The sequence below is a fragment of the Eubalaena glacialis genome, chromosome 6, assembly GCF_028564815.1.
Source record: "Eubalaena glacialis isolate mEubGla1 chromosome 6, mEubGla1.1.hap2.+ XY, whole genome shotgun sequence".
Taxonomy (NCBI): domain Eukaryota; kingdom Metazoa; phylum Chordata; class Mammalia; order Artiodactyla; family Balaenidae; genus Eubalaena; species Eubalaena glacialis.
The window spans coordinates 142132425-142154307 of record NC_083721.1 but is presented as its reverse complement, the minus strand read 5'-3'; the positions used below and the strand labels follow the sequence as shown (position 1 = coordinate 142154307).

The 21883-nt window shown below is 37.7% G+C and overlaps 1 protein-coding gene across 2 annotated transcripts in view; it reads left to right on the top strand.

Annotated features, from left to right (window-relative positions):
- Nucleotides 1–18874, top strand: part of HACL1 (2-hydroxyacyl-CoA lyase 1) — a 47789-nt gene extending 28915 nt beyond the window's left edge. For both annotated transcript variants that reach the window (XM_061194699.1, XM_061194700.1), the window contains 5 exons: nt 7787–7941; nt 8356–8514; nt 9338–9445; nt 10378–10564; nt 18721–18874. In XM_061194699.1, the coding sequence (XP_061050682.1) occupies nt 7787–7941; nt 8356–8514; nt 9338–9445; nt 10378–10564; nt 18721–18753 (642 nt within the window). In that variant the 3' untranslated portion in view covers nt 18754–18874. The remainder of the gene's footprint in view (nt 1–7786; nt 7942–8355; nt 8515–9337; nt 9446–10377; nt 10565–18720) is intronic.
- Nucleotides 18875–21883: the final 3009 nt, after the last annotated feature.

Below are 21883 nucleotides of genomic sequence, written 5' to 3'. Positions count from 1 at the left end.
AGGTCCATCCACCTCACTACAAATAACTCAGTTTCGTTTCTTTTTATGGCTGAGTAATATTCCATTGCATATATGTGCCACATCTTCTTTATCCATTCATCTGTTGATGGACACTTAGGTTGTTTCCATGTCCTGGCTATTGTAAATAGGGCTGCAACGAACATTTTGGTGCATGACTCTTTTTGAATTATGGTTTTCTCAGGGTATATGCCCAGTAGTGGGATTGCTGGGTCGTATGGTAGTTCTATTTTTAGTTTTTTAAGGAACCTCCATACTGTTCTCCATAGTGGCTGCATCAATTTACATTCCCACCAACAGTGCAAGAGGGTTCCCTTTTCTCCACACCCTCTCCAGCATTTATTGTTTGTAGATTTTTTGATGTTGGCCATTCTGACTGGTGTGAGATGATATCTCACTGTAGTTTTGATTTGCATTTCTGTAATGATTAATGATGTTGAACATTCTTTCATGTGTTTGTTGGCAATTTGTATATCTTCTTTGGAGAAATGTCTATTTAGGTCTTCTGCCCATTTTTGGATTGGGTTGTTTGTTTTTTTCATGTTGAGCTGCATGAGCTGCTTGTAAATTTTGGAGATTAATCCTTTGTCAGTTGCTTCATATGCAAATATTTTCTCCCATTCTGAGGGTTGTCGTTTCGTTCTTGTTTATGGTTTCCTTTGCTGTGCAAAAGCTTTTAAGTTTCATTAGGTGCCATTTGTTTATTTTTGTTTTTATTTCCATTTGCCTAGGAGGTGGGTCAAAAAGGACAGTGCTGTGATTTATGTCATAGAGTGTTCTGCCTGTGTTTTCCTCTAAGAGTTTGATAGTGCCTGGCCTTACATTTAGGTCTTTAATTCATTTTGAGTTTATTTTTGTGTATGGTGTTAGAGAGTGTTCTAATTTTGTTCTTTTACATGTAGCTGTCCAGTTTTCCCAGCACCACTTATTGAAGAGGCTGTCTTTTCTCCACTGTATATTCTTGCCTCCTTTATCAAAGATAAGGTGACCATATGTGCGTGGGTTTATCTCTGGGCTTTCTATCCTGTTCCATTGATCTATATTTCTGTTTTTGTGCCAGTACCATACTGTCTTGATTACTGTAGCTTTGTAGTATAGTCTGAAGTCAGGGAGCCTGATTCCTCCAGCTCCGTTTTTCTTTCTCCATATTGCTTTGGCTATTCGGGGTCTTTTGTGTTTCCATACAAATTGTGAAATTATTTGTTCTAGTTCTGTGAAAAATGCCATTGGTAGTTTGATAGGGATTGCATTGAATCTGTAGATTGCTTTGGGTAGTAGAGTCATTTTCACAATGTTGATTCTTCCAATCCAAGAACATGGTATATCTCTCCATCTATTTGTATCATCCTTAATTTCTTTCATCAGTGTCTTATAATTTTCTGCATACAGGTCTTTTGTCTCCTTAGGTAGGTTTATTCCTAGGTATTTTATTCTTTTTGTTGCAGTGGTAAATGGGAGCGTTTTCTTAATTTCACTTTCAGATTTTTCATCATTAATGTATAGGAATGCGAGAGATTTCTGTGCATTAATTTTGTATTCTGCTACTTTACCAAATTCATTGATTAACTCTAGTACTTTTCTGGTAGCATCTTTAGGATTCTCCATGTATAACATCATGTCATCTGCAAACAGTGACAGCTTTACTTCTTCTTTTCCGATTTGGATTCCTTTTATTTCTTTTTCTTCTCTGATTGCTGTGGCTAAAACTTCCAAAACTATGTTGAATAATAGTAGTGAGAGTGGGCAACCTTGTCTTGTTCCTGATCTTAGTGGAAATGGTTTCAGTTTTTCGCCATTGAGGACGATGTTGGCTGTGGGTTTGTCATATATGGCCTTTATTATGTTGAGGAAAGTTCCCTCTATGCCTACTTTCTGGAGGGTTTTTATCATAAATGGGTGTTGAATTTTGTCGAAAGCTTTCTCTGCATCTATTGAGATGATCATATGGTTTTTCTCCTTCAATTTGTTAATATGGTGTATCACGTTGATTGATTTGCGTATATTGAAGAATCCTTGCATTCCTGGGATAAACCCCACTTGATCATGGTGTATGATCCTTTTAATGTGCTGTTGGATTCTGTTTGCTAGTATTTTGTTGAGGATTTTTGCATCTATGTTCATCAGTGATATTGGCTTGTAGTTTTCTTTCTTTGTGACATCTTTGTCTGTTTTTGGTATCAGGGTGATGGTGGCCTTGTAGAATGAGTTTGGGAGTGTTCCTCCCTCTGCTATATTTGGAAGAGTTTGATAAGGATAGGTGTTAGCTCTTCTCTACATGTTTGATAGAATTCGCCTGTGAAGCCATCTGGTCCTGGACTTTTGTTTGTTGGAAGATTTTAAATCACAGTTTCAATTTCAGTGCTTGTGATTGGTCTGTTCATATTTTCTACTTCTTCCTGGTTCAGTCTCAGAAGGTTGTGCATTTCTAAGAACTTGTCCATTTCTTCCAGGTTGTCCATTTTATTGGCATATATTTGCTTGTAGTAATCTCACATCATCCTTTGTATTTCTGCAGTGTCAGTGGTTACTTCTCCTTTTTCATTTCTAATTCTGTTGATTTGCGTCTTCTCCCTTTTTTTCTTGATGAGTCTGGCTAATGGTTTATCAATTTTGTTTATCTTCTCAAAGAACCAGCTTTTGGTTTTATTGATCTTTGCTATCGTTTCCTTTATTGCTTTTTCATTGATTTCTGATCTGATCTTCGTGATTTCTTTCCTTCTGCTAACTTTGGGGGTTTTTTGTTCTTTCTCTAATTGCTTTAGGTGTAAGGTTAAGTTGTTTATTTGAAATGTTTCTTGTTTCTTGAGGTAAGATTGTATTGCTATAAACTTCCCTCTTGAAACTGTTTTTGCTGCATCCCATAGGTTTTGGGTTGTTGTGTTTTCATTGTCATTTGTCTCTAGGTATTTTTTAATTTCCTCGTTGATTTCTTCAATGATCTCTTGGTTATTTAATAGTGTCTTGTTTAGCCTCCATGTGTTTGTATTTTTTACAGATTTTTTTCCTGGAATTGATATCTAGTCTCATAATGTGGTCGAAAAAGATACTTGATGCGATTTCAATTTTCTTAAATTTACCAAGCTTGATTTGTGACCCAAAATATGATCTATCCTGGAGAATGTTCCATGAGCACTTGAGAAGAAAGTGTATTCAGTTGTTTTTGTATGGAATGTCCTATAAATATCAATTAAGTCCGTCATGTTTAATGTATCATTTAAAGCTTGTGTTTCCTTATTTATTTTCATCTTGGATGATCTGTCCATTAGTGAAAGTGGGGTGTTTAAGTCCGCTACTATGATTGTGTTACTGTCGATTTCCCCTTTTATGGCTGTTAGCATTTGCCTTGTGTATTGAGGTGCTCCTATGTTGGGTGCATAAATATTTACAATTGTTATATCTTCTTCTTGGATTGATCCCTTCATCATTATGTAGTGTCCTTCTTTATCTCTTGTAATAGTCTTTAAAGTCTGTTTTGTCTGGTATGAGAATTGCTACTCCAGCTTTCTTTTGATTTCCATTTGCATGGGATATCTTTTTCCATCCCCTCACTTTCAGTCTGTATGTGTCCCTAGGTCTGAAGTGGGTCTCTTGTAGACAGCATATATACAGGTATTGTTTTTGTATCCATTCAGCCAGTCTATGTCTTTTGGTTGGAGCATTTAATCCATTTACATTTAAGGTAATTATCAATACGTATGTTCCTATTACCATTTTCTTTATTGGGGAAATTGGGGATTTCTTTATTTGGGTTTATTATTGTAGGTCTTTTCCTTCTCTTGTGTTTCCTGCCTAGAGAAGTTCCTTTAGCATTTGTTGTAAAGCTGGTTTGGTGGTGCTGAATTCTCTTAGCTTTTGCTTGTCTGTAAAGGTTTTAATTTCTCCATCAAATCTGAATGAGATCCTTGCTGGGTAATCTTGGTTGTAGGTTATTCTCCTTCATCACTTTAAATATGTCCTGCCACTCCATTCTGGCTTGCAAAGTTGCTGCTGAAAGATCAGCTGTTAACCTCATGGGGATGCCCTTGTGTGTTATTTGTTGTTTTTTCCTTGCTGCTTTTAATATGTTTTCTTTATATTTAATTTTTGATAGTTTGATTAATATGTGTCTTGGCGTGTTTCTCTTTGGATTTATCCTGTATGGGACTCTCTGTGCTTCCAGGAATTGATTAACTATTTCCTTTCCCATATTAGGAAAGTTTTCAACTATAATCTCTTCAAATATTTTCTCAGTCCCTTTCTTTTTCTCTTCTTCTTCTGGGACCCCGATAATTCAAATGTTGGTGCGTTTAATGTGTCCCAGAGGTCTCTGAGACTGTCCTCAGTTCTTTACATTCTTTTTTCTTTATTCTGCTCTGCAGTAGCTATTTCCACTATTTTATCTTCCAGGTCACTTATCCGTTCTTCTGCCTCAGTTATTCTTCTATTGATCCCTTCTAGAGAATTTTTCATTTCATTTATTGTGTGATTCATCACTGTTGTGTGCTCTTTAGTTCTTCCAGGTCCTTGTTAAACGTTTCTTGTATTTTCTTCATTCTATTTACAAGATTTTGGATCATCTTTACTATCATTATTCTGAATTCTTTTTCAGGTAGACTGCCTATTTCCCCTTCATTTGTTAGGTCTGGTGGGTTTTTGCCTTGCTCCTTCATCTGCTGTGAGTTTCTCTGTCTTCTCATTTTGCTTAACTTACTGTGTTTGGGGTCTCCTTTTCGCAGGCTGCAGGTTCATAGTTCCCGTTGTTTTTGGTGTCTGTCCCCAGCGGCTAAGGTTGGTTCAGTGGGTTGTGTAGGCTTCCTGGTGGAGGGGACTAGTGCCTGTGTTCTGGTGGATGAGGCTGGATCTTGTCTTTCTGGTGGGCAGGTCCACATCTGGTGGTGTGTTTTGGGGTGTCTGTGGCCTTATTGTGATTTTAGGCAGCCTCTCTGTTAATGGAAGGGGTTGTGTTGCTGTCTTGCTAGTTGTTTGGCATAGGGTGTCCAGCACTGTAGCTTGCTGGTCGTTGAGTGGAGCTGGGTCTTGTTGTTGAGATGGAGATCTCCTGGAGATTTTTGCCATTTGATATTACGTGGAGCTGGGAGGTCTCTCGTGGACCAGTGTCCTGAACTTGGCTCTCCCACCTCAGAGGCACAGCCCTGACACCTGGCTGGAGCACCAAGAGCCTGTCATCCATGCGGCTCAGAATAGAAGGGAGAAAAAAAAGAAAGAATAAGATAAAATAAAATAAAATAAAATAATTAAAATAAAAAATTTTTAAAAAAAATTTTTTTAAAGTAATAAAAAAAAAGGAAAGAAAGAAGAGAGCAACCAAACCAAGAAACAAATCCACCAATGATAACAAGTGCTAAAAATGATACTAAAAAAAAAAAAAAAAAAAAAAGGACAGACAGAACCCTAGGACAAATGGTAAAAGCAAAGCTATACAGACAAAATCACACACAGAAGCATACACATACACACTCACAAAAAGAGAAAAAGGGAAAAAAATATGTATATCATTGCTCCCAAAGTCCACCTCCTCAATTTGGGATGATTCGTTGTCTGTTCAGGTATTCCACAGATGCAGGGTGCATCAGATTGATTGTGGAGATTTAATCCGCTGCTTCTGAGGCTGCTGGGAGAGATTTCCCTTTCTCTTCTTTGTTCGCACAGCTCCTGGGGTTCAGCTTTGGATTTGGACCCACCTCTGCGTGTAGGTCACCTGAGGGCATCTGTTCTTCGCTCAGACAGGACGGGGTTAAAGAAGCAGCTGCTTTGGGGGCTCTGGCTCACTCAGGCCGGGGGAGGGAGGGGTAGGGAGTGTGGGGCGAGCCTGCGGCGGCAGAGGCCAGCGTGACGTTGCACCAGCCTGAGGCGCGCCGTGCATTCTCCTGGGGAAGTTGTCCCTGGATGACGGGACCCTGGCAGTGGCGGGCTGCACAGGCTCCCGGGAGGGGTGGTGTGGATAGTGACCTGTGCTCGCACGCAGGCTTCTTGGTGGTGGCAGCAGCAGCCTTAGCGTTTCATGCCCGTCTCTGGGGTCCGCGCTGATAGCCGCGGCTCGTGCCCGTCTCTGCAGCTCCTTTATGCGGTGCTCTTCATCCCCTCTCCTCGTGCACCAGGAAACAAAGAGGCAAGAAAAAGTCTCTTGCCTCTTCCGCACCTCCAGACCTTTTCCCGGACTCCCTCCTGGCTAGCTGTGGCGCACTAGCCCCCTTCAGGCTGTGTTCATGCCGCCAACCCCAGTTCTCTCCTTGGGATCCGACCTCCGAAGCCCGAGCCTCAGCTCCCAGCTCCCGCCCGCCCCCGTGGGTGAGCAGACAAGCCTCTCGGGCTGGTGAGTGCTAGTGGGCACCGATCCTCTGTGTGGGAATCTCTCTGCTTTACCCTCTGCACCCCTGTTACTGTGCTCTCTTCCGTGGCTCCGAAGCTTCCCCCCTCCGCCACCCGCAGTCTCCGCCCGCGAAGGGGCTTCCCTGTGTGTGGAGACCTTTCCTCCTTCACAGCTCCCTCCCACTGGTGCAGGTCCCATCCCTATTCTCTTGTCTCTGCTATTTCTTTTTTCTTTTGCCCTACCCAGGTACGTGGGGATTTTCTTGCCTTTTGGGAGGTCTGAGGTCTTCTGCCAGCGTTCAGTAGGTGTTCTGTAGGAGTTGTGCCACATGTAGATGTATTTCTGATGTATTTGTGGGGAGGAATGTGATCTCCATGTCTTACTCTTCTGCCATCTTGAAGCTCCTCTCCAGCTGTTCCTGATTTTTTTTTTTTTTTTTTTTTGCTGTTTTGTGTATTCCTCTGCATCTTGGTTCAGCTGGGTGCAGTTTTCTGTGTTCATGTAGTGTTTCTAACTGATGGAATCATTCATAAGCAAATACGAAATTCCAGCTTTACTCATATTGTTCCCTAATATATCAGTCGGCTTGGAATAAATTTGCATTTTCCAAACAAGTAGAGTTGTTTCTACATGATTCTTTCTTTCTTTGGAATTTTAATCAATGACTTTCTCCTATCAGGAGCCAGTCTCAGTTTTCTTTCCTGAATGGTATAGTGATTAATTCCTTCTTTTCCATAAGAATCACCTTAGTTTAAGATGGAAGGATCTTGCCTCTCTTCTCTGGTGCACGAGTATAGGAGGGTCACTCATCCATCTTGGGTATAATCTCCAGCAGACCAAAGTAGTACAGGTGAAGAGGCAGTGGGGCTTTGCTGCTGAAGCTCTAAAAGGCATTTGGCTAGACAAGGGCAATAACCTTGCTGTTTTCCCTCCATTTAGAGACCCTCCAGAGTAGTGGGTGAAGCATATCCCCTTTCCAGTACATGTGGGGAAAGATTAGATTTTCTAAAACCCTGACTTCATTTTTAATTTTAAGTGTAGGGTCATATTTTAGATGAAAATATTCAAGAATAAAATTTTCACTTTTTCTAAAGCAGTGTTTCCCTGAAAGTGCTCAAATAAGACTGTTTAGTTTTGCTTAACCCAGTGTCTTCAGCTATCTTTACTATAGGACGTCTTAGTCTTTAATATGCTAGTGTGCATTGTGGATCTCCAGGAAGAGGGATATTTCCTGCCTTATTTGATTGTGTCCCAAATTGGGACTGGGACCTGTTTTTCTTAGGCTGTCCCCTAGGACTGTTTACAGATCAATTAGCTTCTCAGAGTCATCATCTAGTGACCATTTGGGAATTTCATAGCCTTTGGCTGTTGCAAGTAAGTTTGAAATTAGCTTATTGATGCTGTTTATTTTCACTGTATCTTAATCTAATTTGATTCTATTTCCCTCTGATATTTTAGGAATTCGCTTTCAAAAAATCCCTGCCTATGAATTATTACACAGTATTCTACCACATTCAAGAACAACTGTCCAGAGACTGTTTTGTGGTGAGCGAAGGAGCAAATACTATGGATATTGGGCGCACTGTGCTTCAAAACTACCTTCCTCGTCACAGGTAAAGAAATTGTAATGAATTGGAACGTGTTAAATTAGAAACTACAAAAAGCAGATTGAGAAAACATTTGAAAATTATACGTGGCCAGTGTAAGGACATACTTCATAGAAGTATTCTTAGGTGATGTTTTGTAGCGTTTCTATGCTTGGTATGTCCTGAGATCATGTGATAATTTGTATACTCAGTGTTCGGAGGATATATTCACAGTCTTCCAAGAAATCATGAGTGATTTCTCCCATTCATTTGCTTATCCTTAACAAATTAGTTCCTCACAGTCTAAAAACTTAATAATAAGTAGAATGTTTTATTGTTCTTTATTTTTCCATGAGCCATGTAAAAATGACTAGATTTGTGCCAACCCCACCATCTGTGATATGCCCCAGAGGGTTTCATTTTAGCTCTGTTCCCCAACAGGCTTGATGCTGGTACTTTTGGAACAATGGGAGTCGGTTTGGGATTTGCCATTGCATCTGCTCTAGTGGCTAAAGATAGAAACCCAGGGCAGCGGGTCATCTGTGTGGAAGGAGACAGTGCATTTGGATTTTCTGGCATGGAAGTGGAAACCATCTGCAGGTAAAGCAGCATCCTGAGTCAGCATTTCTTTCTCCAAAATATGAAAAATTATACCCAAGACCCACTTGCCTAACAAATAGTTACCAAGCGTTCACCATGTGCCAGGTGCCCCGTGCACGGCACTGTGCTGTGTCCTGAGAATACTAGTATAAATACCCTGGGGTCTGTCTCATCCAGGACAGCATGTTCGTGATCTCGCTACCACATGCCCAAAACCTGCAAAACTGGGGAGTAGTTTTTAGGTCACTGAAAAAAAAGTTCTGGTCTGATAAAAGCTTGTTTTCTGCATGGAGATAGCAGAGCTTGGTGGTTAAAAGAACGACCTCTGGGTCAGTTGGCCTGGATTTAAATACTGGCTTGACCACATCAGACCCAGGTGACTAGGGTTAAGTCTCTTAACCAAACTTAAGTCTCCTCTAAAGTAGGGATAGGAGTCGTACTAGTTCCTACCTAGGAACAGTTGTGAGGAACAAGTGCTTCAGAGGGAACTAAGTATGGAAGGTGTCATTCTTATTAACTCCCAGATCTGTGAAAACCAAGGGTCAGAAAAGCTCAGTCATTTTCCTGAGGTCCGTAGCTGCATAGTGGTGGGACCAGGTCTGCCAGCCACTAACTGTGCATTCTTTCTACTGCTCCATGATGTTTCTGTTAATAATTTGATAGTCTTTATTAGGATAACAAATGCTTAATTTTTGGTCTTACCCTAATATTACAAAAAAGCTTATAGAAAACTATCCATTTTCAAGTTAAAATTTCAATCCAATGAAAAGAAATTGCTTCAGAATGAAAAATGATTTCCACTATATTTTACTCTCAATTTTAGGTACAACTTGCCAATCATACTTTTGGTGGTGAATAACAATGGAATTTACCAAGGTTTTGATACAGATACTTGGAAGGAAATGTTAAAATTTGGAGATGCTACTATAGTGTAAGTAACCCAGAACAGTGTATATTTATGTTTTCTCATCTATTTTAATCTCTCTTTAAAAAGTCTGCTATACTGGAAACCTTCTCCTGTGGTGTCAGTATTGCTTGTTTTCATGGTCAGCTGCTCTGAAGGACAGGAACCCTGTCTGCATGGTTCCTTTTTGCACAACCATCCTTGACTGGCACTTCAATGAATAGTTTATGATCAGGGAGCCACTGAAGGCTCGGTTGAATGAGTTTCATGTCTAAGCCTTGTTAATGAAAAGGCTTATTGCAAATGCTCCCAGTCCTACTATTCCCACTACACCATGTAGGAATACAGATGTTTACATATTATTTATGATATAGAGGTCTTCCTTCCTTTTACCACTTAGCTAAATCTTGGTCGTTTGATGACAGAGCCAAACTGAGACAGTATTGTGGCTGGCTGTGGGATGAGGAAGTTGTGAATCTGTGAGTCAGCCGCAGGGGAGCAGGCTGTGGGTATGTTTGCTTATGGCTTGCTGACTCTGTTTGCTGTTTTGTTGTTATTTGCTGTTTTGTAGTAACCATTCCTTTTTTCCTCTTTTTTTTGGATGGGGGATTCATAATAGTTGATGGTGTAGCCTTCACTGCCCAGTATAGTAGCCACTAGCCACATGTGGCTGTTTAAGTTAAATTAAAAATTCACTTCCTCTTTTTAACTAGTCACATTTCAAGTGCTCACCACAACAGGTCACTAGTAACTACTATACTGGGCAGCACAGATATAAAAATTTCCATCATCATGGAAAGTTCTATTGGACATTGCTATACATACAATAAAAAATGTATGGAAAGTTTAATGTACTGGCATCTCAGTTTACGTAAAAGTATGCCTTTCATTTTAGACGAAATTTTTCCACAAATTATTTTAGAGAATTTTTTCTATTGACTTGTGACCTTCTTTTTCAGGGCCCCTCCAATGTGTCTTCTGCCACACTCACATTACGAGCATGTCATGATTGCATTTGGAGGCAAAGGGTATTTTGTACAAACACCAGAAGAACTCCAGAAATCCCTGAGGCAGAGCCTGGCAGACACAACTAAACCCTCTCTTATCAACATCATGATTGAGCCGCAAGCCATGCGGAAAGCCCAGGTAAAGATGATTGCTAAGCAGAAAGCAGAAATGCATCTTCCCTCCCACCCCCAAAAGTATCTACCAAATAGAACACCCTGTTATTTACTGAGTTCTGTCTAAACTGTTTCTGAGCTTGTCACTTTCATTTGTTTGTTCAATGAATATTTGTTGAGGTATGTGTTAGATGTGCTGTGTCAGGTGCTAAGAATAGCATAGTGAGCAAACCAGGCTCGGCCCTCACCTCATGGAGTTTACTGTCCAGTAGGAGAGTACAGTCCAGTCACCTCTCAACTGAATGTATCACAATAGAGTGAGGCAATTCCTCTGAAGAAAAGAAACCCAGTTCTGAATGAACATAAAACAAAGGAACCCAAGAGGTGTGTGGAGAAAAGGGAACCCTCCTACACTGTTGATGGGAATGTAAATTTCCATACTGTGGAAAACAGTATGGAGGTTCCTCAAAAAACTAAAAACAGAGTTGCCACATGATCTAGCAGTCCTGCTGCTGGGCATATATCTGGAGAAAACCATAATTTGAAAAGATACACACATCTCAGTGTTCACTGCAGCACTATTTACAGCAGCCAAGACATGGAAGCAACCTAAATGTCCAATGACAGATGAAGATGTATATATATATACAGTGAAATACTACTCAGCCATAAAAAAGAATGAAATAATGCCATTTGCAGCAACATGGATGGACCTAGAGGGTATCATACGAAGTGAAGTAAGAAAGTGAAAGACAAATACCATATGATATCACTTGTATGTGGAATCTAAAATATGACACAAATGAACTTATCTACGAAACAGAAACAGACAGATATAGAGAACAGACTTATGGTTGCCAAGGTGGAGAGGGAGTGGGGGAGGGATGGATTGGGAGTTTAAGATTAGCAGGTGCAAACTATTATATATAAAATGGGTAAACAACAAGGTCCTACTGTATAACACAGGAAACTATATTCAAAATTCTATTATAAACCATAATGGAAAAGAATATGAAAAAGAATGTGTGTGTGTATACACACACACATATATAACTGAATCACTTTGCTGTATAGCAGAAATTAACACAACATTGTAAATCAACTATACTTCAATAAAATAAATTTAAACAAACAAAAAACCCCACAAAGGTATTCAATTTATATTGGAGTCACCAGGAAGACTTCTCAGAAGTGATGCTTAAACTGAGAGCTGAAGGATAAGTAGGGACAAACTCAGCAAAGAAGCAAGGGAAAAGATGTGCAAAGGCTCTTTGGCAGGAGGGAGCACGGCAAGTCCAAGGAATTGAAAGAAAGCCAAAGTGGCTGGAAGACAGAGAGTGGAGGAGGAAGCACAATGGGATATGAGACTGTAGTAGGGTAATTTATGCAATTATATTCAGAGTTAGTTACTTTGGCCTTTAAAGCAAAACTACGGTGTAGACTATAGCAGTAAAATAAATGACAAAGTGTGTAGTATGTTCCTCTCCCATCCCAGATTAAGTTGCTTTTCATACTTTGTACTCTGATTCTGGTCCAGCTACTTTGCTTTCTCTTATGTACCTGGCCTCCATGCCTGCACCTTGCATATCAGCTGCTGTTTTCAGTGTTTTACTTTTTTTCAAGTAGTTTCTGTCTTGGTTCTTTATACATGTATCTGCTGTTAGATTTTTTTCTTTTTTGAACAAGGCAGGCAGTGGACAAATGGGCAGAGTGGATACCTGGACAATCAGTGAAATGTAAACTAATTTGGAAACTATGAAATATATAGAATTCTACTGAAATTCTCTTTCTGTAAGACAGATATCATGGACATTGGTGAAAGGAACAAAGGGGAACTACAAAACAGCCAGAAAACAGCAAAATGGCAATAAGTACATACCTATCAATAATAACTTTAAGTATTAATGGATTAGATTCTTGAATCAAAATAAATAGAGTGGCTGAATGGATAAAAATAAGGCACATCTATATGCTGCCTATAAGAGACTCACTTCAGATATAAGGACACAAAGAGACTGAAAGTGAAGAGATGGAAAAAGATAATTCATACAAATGGAAACCAAAAGAAAGCTGGGGTAGCTATACTTATATCAGATAAAATAGACTTTAAAACAAAGACTGTAATAAGGGACAAAGAAGGGCATTGCACAATGATAAAGGGGTCAGTCCAACAATAGGACATAACATTTGTAAATATTTATGCACACAACATAGGAGCGCATATATACATATGCAAATATTAACAGATCTAAAAGGAGAAATAGACAGCAATACAATAATAGTAGGAGACTTTAATACCCACTTACATCAATGGATAGCTCATCCAGACAGAAAATCAGTTAGGAAACATCAGCCTTAAATGACACATTAGAACAGATGGCCTTAACAGATATATTCAGAACATTCCATCCAAAAGCAGCAGAATACACATTCTTCAAGTGCACGTGGAATGTTCTCCAAGATAGATCATATGTTAGGCCACAAAACAAATCTTCATATATTTAAGAAGATTAAAATCATATCAAGCATCTTTTCCAACCACAGTGGTGTGAAACTAGAAATGAATTACAAGAAGAAAACTGGAAAATTCACAAATATGTGGAGATAAAACAGCATGCCACTGAACAACCAAGGGGTCAAAGAAGAAATCAAAAGAAAAATTTTTAAATGTCTTTGAGACAAATGAAAATGGAAATACAACATATCAAAATTTATGGGACACAGCAGAAGCAGTTCTAAGAAGGAGGTTCATAGCAGTAAAAGCCTACCTCAAAAAACAACAACAAAAAAAATCAAACAACCTAACTTTACACCTGAGGGAACTAGGAAAAAAAGCCCAAAGTTAGTCGAAGGAAGGAAATAACAAAGATCAGAGCACAAATAAATGAAATAGAGCCTAAAAAGACAATAGAAAAGACCACTGGACCTGAGAGCTGATTCTTTAAAAAGATAAAATTGACAAAGCTTTAGCTAGACACACCAAGAAAAAAAGAGAGAGGACTCAAATAAATAAAATCAGAAATGAAAGATGAGCCATTACAACTGATACCGTGGAAATACAAAATTTCATAGAGACTACTATGAACAATTATATATCAATAAATTTGACAACCTAGAATAAATGGATAAATTCCTAGAAACATATAACCTGCCAAGACTGAGTCATGAAGAAATAGAAAATCTGAACAGACCGATTACAAGTTAGGAGATTGAATCAGTAATCAGAACCTCTCAAACAAAAGTCCAGGACCAGATGGCTTCATTGGTGAATTCTACCAAACATTAAAAGCAGAATTAATATCAATTCCTCTCAAATTCTTCCAAAAATTAAAGGAGGAAGGGACACTTCCAAAGTAATTTTTACAAGGCCAGCATTACCCTGATAACCAAGACCAGACAAAGATACCACAAGAAAAGAAAATTACAGGCCAGTATCCCTGATTAACATAGATGTAAAAATCCTTAATAAAACATTAGCAAACCAAATTCAACAATACATTAAATGGATTATATACCATCATCAAGTGAGATTTATTCCAGGTATGCAAAGATGGTTCGATATCTACAAATCAGTTAACAAAATGAAGGATAAAAATCATATGATCATCTCAACAGATACAGAAAAAAGCATTTGACAAAATTCAACATCTATTTATAATAAAAAAAATCTCAACAAAGTGGTTATAGAGGGAACATACCTCAACATAATCAAGGTCATGTGTCATAAGCCCACAGCTAAGATCATATTTAACAGTGAAAAGCTAAAGCTTCCTCTAAGATCAGGACCAAGACAAGGATGCTCAGTCTTGCCACTTTTATTCAACATGGTATTGGAGGTCCTATCCAGAGCAATTAGGCAAGAAAAAGAAAAGAAAAGCATCCAAATTGGAAGCAAAGAAGTAGAAGTGTTACTATTTGCAGATGGCGTGACATTATATATAGAAAACCCTAAAAACACTGAAAAACTATTATAATAAATTCAGTAAAGTTGTAGGATACAAAATTAACACACAGAATTCTGTTGTGTTTCTACACAGTAACAACAAACTATCAGAGAAATTAAGAAAACGATCTCATTTACAACTGCATCAAAAAAGAATAAAATACCTAGGAATAAATTTAACCAAGGAGATGAAAGATCTGTACACTGAAAACTATAAGACATTAATGAAAAAAACTGAAGAAGGCACAAAGAAATGGAAACTATTCCATGCTCTCGGATTGGAAGAATTCATATTGTTAAGCTGTCCATACTACCCAAAGCAATATGCAGATTCAGTGCAATCTCTTATCAGAATTTTAATGGCATTTTTCACAGAAATAGAACAAACAATCCTAAAATTTGTGTGGAACCACAAAAGACCTTAAATAGCCAGAGCAATCTTAGAACAGAGCTAGAGGCATTAAATTACTTGATTTCAAAATATATTACAAAACTTTATTAATCAAAACAGTATGGTATTGGCATTAAAACAGACACATAGATCAATAGAACAGAATAGAGACCCCAGAAATAAAGCCATGCATATATGATCAGTTAATTTATGACAGAGGAGAAAAGAATATACAGTGGGGTAAGGACAGTCTCTTCAGTAAATGCTGTTGAGAAAACTAGACAGCCACATGCAAAAGAATGAAACTGGACCACAATCTTACACTATACACAATAACTCAAAATGGATGAAAGATTTGAATATAAGACTTGAAACCATAAAATTCCTAGAGGAAAACTGACAGTAAGCTCCTTGACGCTGGTCTTGGAGATAATTTTTTGAATTTGACACAAAAGCTAAGGCAACAAAAGCAAAAATAAAGTGGGACTACCTCAAACTAAAAAGCTTCTGCACAGTAAAGGGAATCATCAACAAAACAAAAAGGCAACCTATTGAATGGGAGAAAATATTTGAAATCATATTGTCTGATAAGGAGTTAATATCCAAAAAATATAAAGAACTCATTTAACTCAATAGCAAAAAACAATCCAATTAAAAAATGGGCAGAAAATATGAATTGACATTTTTCCGAAGAAGACACACAGATGGTCACCAGGTACATGAAAAGATGCTCAGCATCACTAATCATCAGGGAAATGCAAATCAAAACCACAATGAGGTATCACCTCATACATGTTAGAATGGCTGTTATCAAAAGACAAGAAATAAGTGTTGGCAAGGATGTGGAGAAAAGGGGAATCCTTGTGCCCTCTTGGTGGCAATATAAATACATGCAGCCATTATGGAAAGCAATATAGAGTTTCCTCAAAAAATTAAATGCAAAACTACCATGTTATCCAGCAATTCCACTTCTGTGTATTTATGGGAAGAAAATTAAAACACTAACTCTAAAAGATACATGCACTTCCTTGTTTATTGCAACATTATTTACAGTAGTCAAGATATGAAGCAGTCTACAATCGATGACTGGATAAAGAAAATGTGGTGTATATATACGCAATGGATTATTATTTAGCCATAAAAAAAGAATGAAATCTTAGCATTGCAACAACGTGGATGGGCCTTGAGGGCATTATGCTGTATGACTTAAGTCAGACAGAGAAAGACAAGTACCATATGATCTCTCTTATGGAACCTAGAACAAACGAAAAAACCAAGCTCATAGATACAGAAAACAGATTGGTGGTTGCCAGAGTTGGGGGGTGGGGAGTGGGCAAAATGGGTGATGGGGGTCAAAAGGTATAAGCTTCCAGTTATAAAATAAAGACATTGGAGATGTAATGCACAGCATGGTGACTGTAGTTAATAATACTGTGTTGCATATTTGAAAGTTGCTAAGACAATAGATATTAAAAGTTCTCATTACAAGAAAAATTTCTGTGACTATATATGGTGATGGATGTTAACTAGATTTATTGTAGTGATCATTTCTCGATGTGTACAAATATCAAATCATTATGTTGTATACCTGAAACTAATATAAGGTTGCATGTCTATTATACTTCAATTAAAATTTAGAAAGAAAGAGAGGCTTTGGCATAGCCTCTCGTAGGCTCTTCTTCTCATAGCAGAGAGAAGAGATGCTTAAGAAGAAGCATGGTGATGGGGATGGTGACCACAGAAAGGCTAGGCCAGAAAGGTGATGGGGTAGGTGGCATTAGCAGGGATTTATGTGGAGCAAGCAGGCAGACTGTTTTCAGGTAGGATTAACAACTTTCAGAACCTACTTAGTACCTTTGTGGGTTTATTGATTGCCTTGAAAAAAAAAAACTATTTGTTGAAATGATTTCTGCAAGCTAGACACCCAATAGATAGGTTTTAAAATCGCATGTCATTTTATCTGTAGCTGAGTATTGCTTTTCAGTAGCTGGGATGTCAGTTTTGCAACCAGGATGCCCTCCTCCTGGCATCAGGGCATCAGAGCACTAAGGAAACTAAAGCCACAAGAGGCTTGGTAAGCACGTTCAGAGCACACAGACAAAATAGACTTGAGACCTGTGTTAGTCACAGAAGGGCCCTAATTGATTGTCCCTTCTCTGCTAATGCCTTTCTAAATGATTTGCTTCTAATGGTCTATTCTCTGAATTCTCTATGAATTTGGGGGGTATTGCTGGAGAATACAAGTTATTTCCTCTTGTATAATTTCATGAGGATTATCCTTGTATTTTTTGCATCTACCACGTCAACATTATTTATCTTCATTCCAGTAGAATTCCCCATATATTATAGTTTCTAAGCTGTTTATTTTTCATTGATTGTGTGCCCATTACCATTTGTCATTTTTTAAGAATTAAGTATAGTTGATTTTGCAATATCATGTTAGTTTTAGGTGTACAACATAGTGATTCAATATTTTTATAGATTATACTTTTATAAAATTATTCATAAAGTTATTATAAAATATTGGCTATATTCTCTGTGCTGTGCAATATATCCTTGTAGCTTATTTATTTTATACATAGTAATTTGTGTCTCTTAATCTCGTATACCTATCTTGTCCCTCCCCCCATCCCTCTCCCCACTGGTGACCACTAATTTGTTGTCTATATCTGTGAGTCTGAAAAGATACATGCACCCTAGTGTTCATAGCAACATTATTTACGATAGCCAAGATATGGAAGCAACCTAAGTGTCCATCGACAGAGGAATGGATAAAGAAGATGTGGTATAGATATACAATGGAATATTACTCAGCCATAAAAAGGTGGAAATTCCATGATCTGCAACAACACGGATGGACCTAGAGGCTACTATGCTTAGTGAAATAAGTCAGACAGAGAAAGAAAAACACTGTATATTATCACTTATCTGTGGAATCTAAAATAAAACAAATGAATATAACAGAAGAGAAACAGACTCACAGATATAGAGAACAAACTAGTGGTTACCATTTGTCATCAGTTCATGGTGTAGCTGGCTGCTTCCTGCTGTAAATACAGGGAAGACCTAATCTCTGCAGTTGCCTGTGTCCAGGCCGCATGGGTAGGATGGTCTTAGTCCTGGGCAGGGCTTCCATGCCCTGCTCTTTCTCCTCAAGCTCTTCTTAGACATGGGAGCTTGCGGTCCTCTTTGGGCCTCCTTCATCCCCCCTCTCTCTTTTTTTTTTTTTTAAATTTTTATTGGAGTATAGTTGATTTACAATGTTGTGTTAGTTTCTACTGTACAGCAAAGTGAATCAGTTATACATATACATATATCCACTCTTTTTTAGATTCTGTTCCCATATAGGACATTACAGAGTATTGAGTAGAGTTCCCTGTGCTATACAGTAGGTTCTTATTAGTTATCTATTTTATATATAATAGTGTGTATATATGTCAATCCCAGTCTCCCAGTTTATCCCTCTCCCCCTTATCCCCTTTGGTAACTGTAAGTTTTTTTTTCTACATCTGTGACTCTATTTCTGTTTTGTAAATTCCTCTCTTCTTTTGCATGTACTTCTGGTTCTTTCAGACTCTAGTTTTTTTTTGTGCCCTGATTACTGTTAATGGGGGAAGATCCAGAAAGTGATGTTAGGTTGTTTTGTAGGACAAGACAGCAAGATTCACTAATGGATTTTTAGCTCCTTTTTGGGAAAAGCTCTAGACCAAAGACAAACTTCACTTTACCACCACTGTGGCTAGTGTGGTTATAGTGGGACTTTTAGATTTTAGAGCAAGCAAAACAGGTTATAGTTTGACACAGTTATTTCTTTTGACTGAATGTTTGTTGTCTTTTCTTTTTCTAGGATTTTCACTGGCTGACCCGCTCTAATATGTAAATAAAGATGCCAATGAGTGACTTGAGGAGTTTTCTCTTTCCTGTAAGATGGAATTTTATTTTCCACAGCAAAATTACTATAATGTTAAAATTGTTCTGCAAAGAAAAATAAACATTTCTAAATGACATTTTATAGTGCAGGAATTGATTAAAAACATAAAAAGATACCAGTATTCTACCACAGAAATAACCATTTACAGATGAAAGAAGGGGTTTATTGAATAACATCATAACTGGTTTATTGAATGACACATCAGTATTCTTTTAAGTAAATCCATTCTTAAAGTCACATATCTTTTAATAACATCTTCAAAGAAAAAAGCTTCAAGAACTATGCAATGTAGAGGCATGTTCAGTAAGTTGGAGTACCTAGACTATCTCTCCTTCATAGTTTATCCATTGACCACTTCATACCTCAGTCTACCCAGTATTTAATGGGGCTTGTTCTACATTTTATGAGTTGGGTTTTTGTTCCGTTTTGTTTTTCAGGAAAGAACTTATTAAGCCAAAGGAGAAGTCACACCACACCCAAACTAATAATTTCAGGGTATATTTGGATTAGCAACCTTAGTTTATGTGTACCACATTGAGACCAACAGAATCAACAGCCTTAATATATAAAGAACTCTTATAAATAAGAAAAATATTAATGCACTAGTAGAAAAATGGGCAAAGGGCATGAATGCACAATTACCAGAAAAACACAAATGATCAATAAAAGTATGAGTATGAATACAAATGAGTACGGAAGTTAAATAGAAAAACCTTTTTTTTACCCCAGCCACTTAGCAAAGCACTTTTTAAATTATAATTTTCAGCGTTTGGTGAGGGTGAAGTGAGGAGGGGGGTGCTGTGCTGGGGCGGAAGATGAAATTGGTACAAATTCCATAGAGGAGTTCTAGCATTGCTTGTATTTGCAATCATAAAATGTTCATACCCCATAACTTTTGACCTGGTGGGCCTATTTCAAGAATGTATTTTAAAGAAATAATAAAATATTTGGTCAAATATTTATATATAAGGCCATTCAGCATAGTTTTATTTAGGAACAACCACAATGTTTAATGATAAGACATTGGTTATGTAAATTATGATCTGTCAACATCCTAAAATAAAAATTGTGTTAAAGAATGAATATTTATTAATGGAGAAATAATCACAGCTACAAAAATGGATGGGTCCAGGTCAGGATATACATCTTTACTCATACACAAATGCATACATAGAGAAGAAAGGTGGGCACAAAATAAACCAAAATTTTAATATAACTTGGTGATGGGATTTAAGTAATTTTTATTTCCTTCTTATGTTTTTTCCTACTTTTATAAGATTTTAATGTAAAAATAATTATGTAATTGTATTACCAGAAACAGACATTGTTTTAAGAAAATATTAGAAATAGAAAAGTATCACTTATTTTCAGGGTCATTCTTGTTTATTATCTGCAGTTTTATATATGAATTGGAGTATAGGACTTTATATCCAAGTTCAGCTAGTTTGACTGTACCGTACACATCAGACTTATATCCGTTGGCTAGTTAGGGGCCTGAGTGACCTCCACAATGTCGTGGACTCCGGCTTCAAGGTGTGAACCCAGGAGATACTTGAAGGGAGCTGTGGCTTTACCTGACAGGCCCTTGAGATCAGGCCCCCTGGCAGGTCCTCTTATGTAGTTCTGAGATACAGACTAGAGAGCCTGGGCTGCGGAAGAGCATAGGGAATATCCAAGGAGGACAGAGAGTAGGCGACTTATGTAATCTCATCAGTGTCCTACTCTGCCCGTGGACACTGGCCTCTGGCGGCCAAGTGCTATGTAAGATTTTGCTGAAAGGTTGAGGGCTTGATGAATATTTGTGAGTTGAACTATATAAATCTGGATACTAGATGTAATTTGGGGAAAAGGCTCCTTCTCTAGTCATATTATCTCAAGAGAGAAAAAAAGTTGGCAGGTTAATAGACTGACCAGCAGAGGTCAGTTTGAACAAAGATCAGATTAGTCCAGGAGTACTGTCCACTGACTGCCTGCTTTATAAATGGGATCTTTCCTTAGAAGGATAAGATATTGAATAAGCCCCTCTAAAATGAATCTGTTGGTTGATAGTCAAAGTTTACTTGGTAAATATTTTGTATCCCCTAGTTTAATAAGGAACATTCTTACGTGATCCTAGTATGTTGAATACTCAAGTGCCTCATAAAAACTGAACTTTGAAAGATTATGGTTGTTTTCTTAATTTAGGAACAATGAGAATTCAGGCTTGGAAATGACTTATCAGGTTAGTTCCTCTACTGATATTCTTTCCCAAACCTTTCATACTTCATGGGGTTGTCTAGGGGTTCAAAAAGTTATCCAGAAGCCCAGTGCCCGGTATATAGAAGGCACTCAATAAATGCCATTGTGTTTTAGGAAGATGCAACTTTAGAGAAGAGGAGAATGCTGGCTCTAATTGTGTCCTATTTAGCAGTGTGGTTTCACTTTGCAAGTAAATGGGTCTTATTTCCCAAATAGATGAGTCATGTCCTGGAAGACAGGGGCTGTGTGTTTTTATTTCCTTAAACAGCCATCGGCTCACTGGATAATAGCTGAATGAGAATTCATGATGTTTGGAAATAGCTCAGTGGATATTTTCTATGGTTATTTCACATATGCACCTCTGAAGTAGCTCAGCTTATTATGTGACTTGAGTATGTTTTCCTTAGGGAAAAAGGTCTCAAATCTGTTACAAAGAAATAATAGGATTTTGAACACCAAAGGAAAATGAAAATAATATTGCTTCCAAAAATGTATTTGTTCTTTTACTACTTTTAACTGAATTATAAGAAACATACAATATTGTATTAGTTTCAGGTGTACAACATGGTGATTTGATATTTTTATACATTATGAAATGGTCACCACAATAAGACCAGTTACCATCTGTCACCATACAAAGTTGTTACAATATTGGTGATTATGTTCCCTATGTGTACATTACATCCTCATGACTTATTTATTTTATAGCTGGAAGTTTTTACCTCTTAAACTTTGTCCCCTATTTCATCTATCCTTCCATCCTCCTTCCTTCTGGCAACCACCAGTTTATTCTCGGTATCTATGAGTCTGTTTTATTTTGTTTGTTCATTTGTTTTGTTTT